This window comes from Eriocheir sinensis, unplaced genomic scaffold, assembly GCF_024679095.1.
Source record: "Eriocheir sinensis breed Jianghai 21 unplaced genomic scaffold, ASM2467909v1 Scaffold50, whole genome shotgun sequence".
Taxonomy (NCBI): domain Eukaryota; kingdom Metazoa; phylum Arthropoda; class Malacostraca; order Decapoda; family Varunidae; genus Eriocheir; species Eriocheir sinensis.
Window position 1 is genome coordinate 1015001 of NW_026111832.1, and position 7500 is coordinate 1022500.

General features: G+C 50.6%; 1 protein-coding gene and 2 long non-coding RNA genes across 8 annotated transcripts in view; all 3 read right to left on the reverse strand.

Annotated features, from left to right (window-relative positions):
- Positions 1-202, reverse strand: part of LOC126992737 (uncharacterized) — a 2589-nt gene extending 2387 nt beyond the window's left edge. Inside the window, exon 1 of the long non-coding RNA XR_007746965.1 lies at positions 1-202. This exon is cut by the window's left edge and continues 589 nt beyond it. This is a non-coding gene — a long non-coding RNA (uncharacterized LOC126992737).
- The window catches only part of LOC126992735 (1-phosphatidylinositol 4,5-bisphosphate phosphodiesterase-like), a 61933-nt gene that overhangs the window by 26654 nt on the left and 27779 nt on the right, over positions 1-7500 (reverse strand). For all 6 annotated transcript variants that reach the window (XM_050851552.1, XM_050851551.1, XM_050851550.1 and 3 more), the window contains 4 exons: positions 6571-6731; positions 4181-4391; positions 3083-3341; positions 759-953 (listed from right to left, as the gene is read on the reverse strand). In XM_050851552.1, the coding sequence (XP_050707509.1) occupies positions 759-953; positions 3083-3341; positions 4181-4391; positions 6571-6731 (826 nt within the window). The remainder of the gene's footprint in view (positions 1-758; positions 954-3082; positions 3342-4180; positions 4392-6570; positions 6732-7500) is intronic.
- LOC126992738 (uncharacterized) lies at positions 1673-3008 on the reverse strand. Its single transcript, XR_007746966.1, has 3 exons — positions 2888-3008; positions 2137-2287; positions 1673-1975 (listed from the first exon to the last, which is right to left on the reverse strand). It is a non-coding gene; the product is annotated as an uncharacterized LOC126992738 (long non-coding RNA).

Consider the following 7500-nt stretch of genomic DNA (forward strand, 5'->3'; position numbering starts at 1 on the left):
AACGTAGGCAAGGAACGGAACAGTGCAGTGTGTGGCGGAAATTAGGAAGGAGTTTGTGAGGGAAAAAAATGTGGCGGAAACAGAAAGGAAACGCGGAATTGATGAAGGAAGGAAATAAAGAAAAGAAAATAAGAAGGAAATGAAAACAATGGAAAATGATGTTGATGTTGATGGTATGTTTAAAATAATAATAATAATAATAATAATACACACACACACACACACACACACACATGATAATGATAAAAAGCTAAATTAAACACACACACACACACACACACACACACACGCATTCTTCACCTCCTCCACCTCCTCCTCCTCCTCCTCCTCCTCCTCCTCCTCTTCCTCCTCCTCCTCCTCCTTCCTACAATATCTTTACCAGTCCTCCAATTCTTCCTCCTCCTCCTCCTTCTTCTTCTCCTCCTCCTCCTCCTTCACTCCACTGCAATTCCTCCACTTTTTTCCACTTTCCTTCAACTCCACTCCACTGTCATTCCCTCCTCCTCCTCCTCCTCCTCCTCTTCCTCAACTCTCATCCAATCAATTTCCTTCACTCCTCCACCTCCACCTCCTCCTCCTCTTCCTCCTCCTTCTAACAAACCCTCTCTCCTCCTCCTCCTCCTCCTCCTCCTCCTCCTTCAAACATATCCTCTCTCCTCCATCTCCCCTTCAATACAATTCCTCCACAGTTACCCACCAATCCTTCCAACTCCACTCCACCATCCCCCCTCCTCCTCCTCCTCCTCCTCCCCCCCTACCTTCGCCTCCTTGGGCTGGGCTGCGCTGGCCTGCGACGCATCTTCTTTCGCATCCTCGTCATCCACAAGATCCAGCTGCCCTTTCAGGAATAGTTCAAGTTCCTGTTTTTCGACTTCCGGCTTCAAGCGTTTGTTTTTAATCAATATCTTGCGTTTCAGCTGGTTCGGTGAGGGTAGGGGATGCCCGGGCACTAGCTGGGGGGGTGGAGGGAGAAGGGGTTAGTTTGGGGTGGGGGAGGAGGGGTAGGGATGGATGGGTTGGGTTGGGAAGGGTTGGGTAGATGGGATGGGTTGGGAAGGGTTGGGAATGGTTGGGTTGGGAAGGGAAGGGATGGGGAGGAGTGGGATATTTTGTGAAGGGAAGGGAAAGGAAGGGAAGGGAAGGGAGGGGAAAGGAAGAGAAGGGAAGGGAAAGGAAGGGAAGGGAAGGTAGAGGAAGGGAAGGGAAGGGAAGGGAAGGGAAGGGAGTGGGCCATTTCACATATACCCTAATTTTCAGACATATACCATACCCCTTCCTACCCTCTTCACACCCCTCTACACCCCTTCTACACCCACCCACACCCATCTACACCTCCCTACAGCTCCCAGCACCCCTCTTCTTCCCCTCCACACTCACCGGGCTGTTGGGAAGCGCCTCTTTCGACAGGAGATCCACAAAATACACATCACAGAACTCGGCTATCTTCTACAACCCTCTACACCCCTTCTACACACACACACAGCCATCTACACCTCCCTACACCTCCCAGCACCCCTCTTCTTCCCCTCCACACTCACTGGGCTGTCGGGGAGCACCTCTTTCGACAGGAGATCCACAAAATACACATCACAAAACTTGGCTATCTTCTACAACCCTCTACACCCATTCTACACCCACCCACAGACATCTACACCTCCCTACACCTCCCAGCACCCCTCTTCTTCCCCTCTACACTCACCAGGCTGTCGGGGAGCGCCTCTTTCGACAGGAGATCCACAAAATACACATCACAGAACTTGGCTATCTTCTACAACCCTCTACACCCCTTCTACACACACCCACAGCCATCTACACCTCCCTACAGCTCCCCACACCCCTCTTCTTCCCCTCTACACTCACCAGGCTGTCGGGGAGCGCCTCTTTCGACAGGAGATCCACAAAATACACATCACAGAACTTGGCTATCTTCTACAACCCTCTACACACACACACAGCCATCTACACCTCCCTACACCTCCCAGCACCCCTCTTCTTCCCCTCTACACTCACCGGGCTGTCGGGGAGCGCCTCTTTCGACAGGAGATCCACAAAATACACATCACAGAACTCAGCTATCTTCTACAGCTCTCTACACCCCTTCTACACACACCCACAGACATCTACACCTCCCTTCACCTCCCAGCACCCCTCTTCTTCCCCTCCACACTCACCGGGCTGTCGGGGAGCGCCTCTTTCGACAGGAGATCCACAAAATACACATCACAGAACTTGGCTATCTTCTACAACCCTCTACACCCCTTCTACACACACCCACAGCCATCTACACCTCCCTACAGCTCCCCACACCCCTCTTCTTCCCCTCCACACTCACCGGGCTGTCGGGGAGCGCCTCTTTCGACAGGAGATCCACAAAATACGCATCACAGAACTTGGCTATCTTCTACAACCCTCTACACACACACACAGCCATCTACACCTCCCTACAGCTCCCCACACCCCTCTTCTTCCCCTCGACACTCACCAGGCTGTCGGGGAGCACCTCTTTCGACAGGAGATCCACAAAATACACATCACAGAACTTGGCTATCTTCTACAACCCTCTACACACACACACAGCCATCTACACCTCCCTACAGCTCCCCACACCCCTCTTCTTCCCCTCTACACTCACCGGGCTGTTGGGGAGCACCTCTTTCGACAGGAGATCCCCAAAATACACATCACAGAACTTGGCTATCTTCTACAACCCTCTACACACACACACAGCCATCTACACCTCCCTACAGCTCCCCACACCCCTCTTCTTCCCCTCTACACTCACCGGGCTGTCGGGGAGCGCCTCTTTCGACAGGAGATCCACAAAATACACATCACAGAACTTGGCTATCTTCTACAACCCTCTACACACACACACAGCCATCTACACCTCCCTACACCTCCCAGCACCCCTCTTCTTCCCCTCTACACTCACCGGGCTGTCGGGGAGCGCCTCTTTCGACAGGAGATCCACAAAATACACATCACAGAACTTGGCTATCTTCTACAACCCTCTACACACACACACAGCCATCTACACCTCCCTACAGCTCCCCACACCCCTCTTCTTCCCCTCTACACTCACCGGGCTGTCGGGGAGCGCCTCCTTGGACAGCAGGTCCCCGAAATACTCGTCGCAGTACTTGGCGAGCTTGTATTGCTGTTTCTTACAACAATGGTTTTCGAAGGAGAGGATGATGGGATAGTCCGAGGTGACGAAGGCACAGTCCCGGATAGCGATGATGGCCTCCTTGAAGAGAATGTCGGTGCACATGGCCTTCCCGTGGGTGATGATGGGTTCCTCGTCTTCTCCTTTCCCATCCCAGCAGTCGAGTTCAACGCACCTGCGGATGACGATAGGTGTGAGTTTGGGGGTACTGGTGACGGGGTGGATGGGTGAGGAAGGGAAGGGTTGGGGAGAGGATGGGTTGGGTTAGGAAGGGTTGGGTTGGGAAGGGTTTAGATGGGAAGGGTTGGGTTAGGAAGGGTTTGGATGGGAAGGGTTGGGAAAGGAAGGGTTAGGTTAGGAATGGTTGGGTTAGGAAGGGTTTGGATGGGAAGGGTTGGGTTAGGAAAGGGTTGGGTTAGGAGGGGTTTGGATGGGAAGGGTTGGGAAGGGAGAGGAATGATTGGGATGGAGCGGGTTGGGAAGGGAAGGGTTGGGAAGGGCAGGGGAGAGTTCGGAAAGGAAGGGAAGGGAAGGGAAGGGAAGGGAAAGGAAGGGAAGGGAAAGGAATGATTGGGAAGGGAAAGGAAGGGAAGGGTTGGGAATGGAATGGAAGGGAAGGGAAGGGAAGGGAAAGGAAGGGAAGGGAAGGGAAAGAAACACACACACATACACACACATTTTACCCCTTCCCTTCCCTTCCCTTCCTTCCCTTTCCCATCCCTTCCCTTCCCTTCCCTTCCTTCCCTTTCCCATCCCTTCCCAACCCTTCCTTTCTCTCCCCAACCCTTCTCTCCCCAACCCTTCTCTTCCCAACCCTTCTCTTCCCAACCCTTCCCAACCCTGCCCTTCCTTCCCTTCCTTTCTCTCCCCAACCCTTCCGTTCCCAACCCTTCCCATCCCTTCCCAACCCTTCCCAACCCTTCTCTCCCCAACCCTTCTCTTCCCAACCCTTCCCTCTCCTTCCCTTCCCTCCCATACCCCACCAACCCCCACCTTCCCCTCCCTACCCCATACCTGCAGCCCGCCAATAGGGTCTGTCGGTACATCTCCGCAGTAGACTTTCCGCCGAACTGTCGCCCGGAGAGATATGTATTGTGAGAGGAATTGATGTAGTAGTGAGCGAGCGGTTGATCCATGTCGTGATAGATATCGAGGCGGTCGAGGAAGACGGGCGCGTTCTCGTCCGACATAAGATAGTTGAGGAATCCATCTTTGCTGAAGCGCTCTGTAGGGGAAGATGATGGGGGTGAGAAAGGGAGGCGGAGGAGGATAGAGGGGGGTAGAAGGGGTCATAGGGAGGATGAGAAGGGGGATAAGGAAGCCATCTTTGCTGAAGCGCTCTGTGGGGGAAGATGATGGGGGTGAGGAGGGGAGGAGGAGGAGGATAGAGGGGGGTAGAAGGGGTCATAGGGAGGATGAGAAGGGGGGTTTATATAGATTCCTCCTCCTCCTCCTTCTTCTTCCTTCCTTCCTATCGTCCTTTCTTTCATATCTTGCATCCTAACCTAACCTAACCTATTCTAATGTTTCGCCTCCCTCTCATTCCTCCTCTTCCTCCTCCTCTTCCTCCTCCTCCTCCTCCTCCTCCTCCTCCTCCTCCTCCTCCTCCTCCTCCTCCTTCCTTCCTTCCTATCTTCCTTTCTTTCATATCTTGTAACCTAACTTAACCTAACTTATTCTAATCCTTCCCTTCCTTCTCTCTCCTCCTCCTCCTCCTCCTCCTCCTCTTCCTTCTCCTTCCTTCCTTTCTTTCATATCTTGTAACCTAACTTAACCTAACCTATTCTAATGTTTCCCCTCCTCCTCCTCCTCCTCCTCCTCCTCCTCCTCCTCCTCCTCCTCCTCCTCCTTCCTTCCTATCTTCCTTCCTTTCTTTCATATCTTGTAACCTAACTTAACCTAACCTATTCTATTCCTTCCCTTCCTTCTCTCTCCTCCTCCTCCTTCTCCTCCTCCTCCTCCTTCCTTCCTATCTTCCTTTCTTTCTTCATATCTTGTAACCTAACTTAACCTAACCTATTATAATCCTTCCCTTCCTCCTCCTCTTCCTTCCTATCTTCCTTCCTTTCTTTCATATCTTGCATCCTAACCTAACCTAACCTATTCTATTCCTTCCCTTCCTTCTCTCTCCTCCTCCTCCTCCTCCTCCTCCTCCTTCTCCTTCCTTCCTTTCTTTTATATCTTGTAACCTAACATAAACTAACTTATTCTAATGTTTCCTCCTCTCTCTCCTTCCTCCTCCTCCTCCTCCTCCTCTTCCTCCACCCCCTCCTCTTCCTTACTATCTTCCTTCCTTTATTTCATATCTTGTAACCTAACTTAACCTAACCTATTCTAATGTTTCCCCTCCCTCTCTCTCCTTCCTCTTCCTCCTCCTCCTCCTCCTCTTCCTTCCTATCTTCCTTTCTTTCTTTCATATCTTGTAACCTAACTTAACCTAACCTATTCTAATGTTTCCCCTCCCTCTCTCTCCTTCCTCCTCCTCCTCCTCCTCCTCTTCCTCCTCCTCCTCCTTCTCCTTCCTTCCTATCTTCCTTTCTTTCTTTCATATCTTGTAACCTAACTTAACCTAACCTATTCTAATGTTTCCCCTCCCTCTCTCTCCTTCCTCCTCTTCCTCCTCCTCCTCTCCTCCTCTTCCTTCCTTCCTATCTTCAAATCTTCCATCCTAACCTAACCTAACCTAACTAATTCTAATCTTTCCCTTCTCTCTCTCTCCTTCCTTCCTTCCTTCCTATCTTCCTTCCTTCCAATTCTAACCTTACCTTACCTAACCTAACCAATCCCAGCCTTTCCCACCCCTCTCCCTCCACCTCCTCCACATTCTCCTAACCTAACCTAACCAATTCTAACCTTACCTAACCTTACCTAACCTAACCTAACCTAACCAATTCTAACCTTACCTAACCTTACCTAACCAAACCTAACCTTACCTAACCTAACCTAACCAATTCTAACCTAACCTAACCTTACCTAACCAAACCTAACCTTACCTAACCTAACCTAACCTAACCAATTCTAACCTTACCTAACCAAACCAAACCTAACCTAACCTAACCTAACCAATTCTAACCTTACCTAACCTAACCAATTCTAACCTTACCTTACCTAACCTAACCTTACCAAACCAATTCTAACCTTACCTAACCTTACCTAACCTAACCTAACCTAACCTTACCTAACCTAACCTAACCTAACCTAACCTAACCTAACCAATTCTAACCTTACCTAACCTTACCTAACCAAACCTAACCTTACCTAACCTAACCTAACCAAACCTAACCTAACCTAACCTAACCTAACCAAACCAATTCCAACCTTTCCCTAACCTTACCCAACCAACTCCAAACTCTCCCATCCCTCTCCACACACATCCCTTCCACCTCCACCTCCTCCACACTTACTGTTATCCACATTCTCCTTGTTAGCCTCATGGGCAGTGATGATCTCCAGGCAACGCTTTTCATCATAGAGCGGGTACAGGATTTCGTTAAGGCTGGGATCACGCTGTTTCTCATTCATGAAGTTGATCAGTTGTGGCATTGTGATGAACTCCGTCTTGGTGCTGTGGAGAGAGTGGAGGTGAGTGGAAGAGGTGGTGGTGGTGGTGAGGTGGAGGGAAGAGAGGAGAAGGAGGGATAGCATGGAGGGGAAGGAGATATGGAGAGAGAAATGAAGGAGAGGAGGGATATTGGGTTGGGAAGAGAAGGGTTGGACAGGGAATAGAAGGGAAAGGAAGGGAAAGGAAGGGAATGGAAGGGAAGGGAAAGGAATGGAAAGGAAGGATAGCATGGAGGGGAAGGAGATATGGAGAGAGAAATGAAGGAGAGGAGAGATATTGGGTTGGGAAGAGAAGGGTTGCACATGGAATAGAAGGGAAAGGAAGGGAAAGGAAGGGAAAGGAAGGGAATGGAAGGGAAGGGAAAGGAATGGAAAGGAAGGATAGCATGGAGGGGAAGGAGATATGGAGAGAGAAATGAAGGAGAGGAGAGATATTGGGTTGTGAAGAGAAGGGTTGGACATGGAATAGAAGGGAAAGGAAGGGAAGGGAAGGGAAAGGAAGGGAAAGGAATGGAAAGGAAGGGAAGGGAAGGGCTGAGAAAGGAAGGAAAGGGAGGGAAGGGTTGGGAAGAGAAATGTTGCGAAGTGAAGGGTTGGGAATGGGACGAAAGAGAAGGGAAGGGAAGGGTTGGGAAGGGAAGGGAAGGGGAGGTGAGCGGAGGTGGTGGTGGTGGTGGTGAGGTGGAGGGAAGAGAGGAAATGGAGGGATAGCATGGAGGGAAAGGAGATATGGAGAGAGAAATGAAGGAGAGGAGAGATATTGAGTAGAGAGA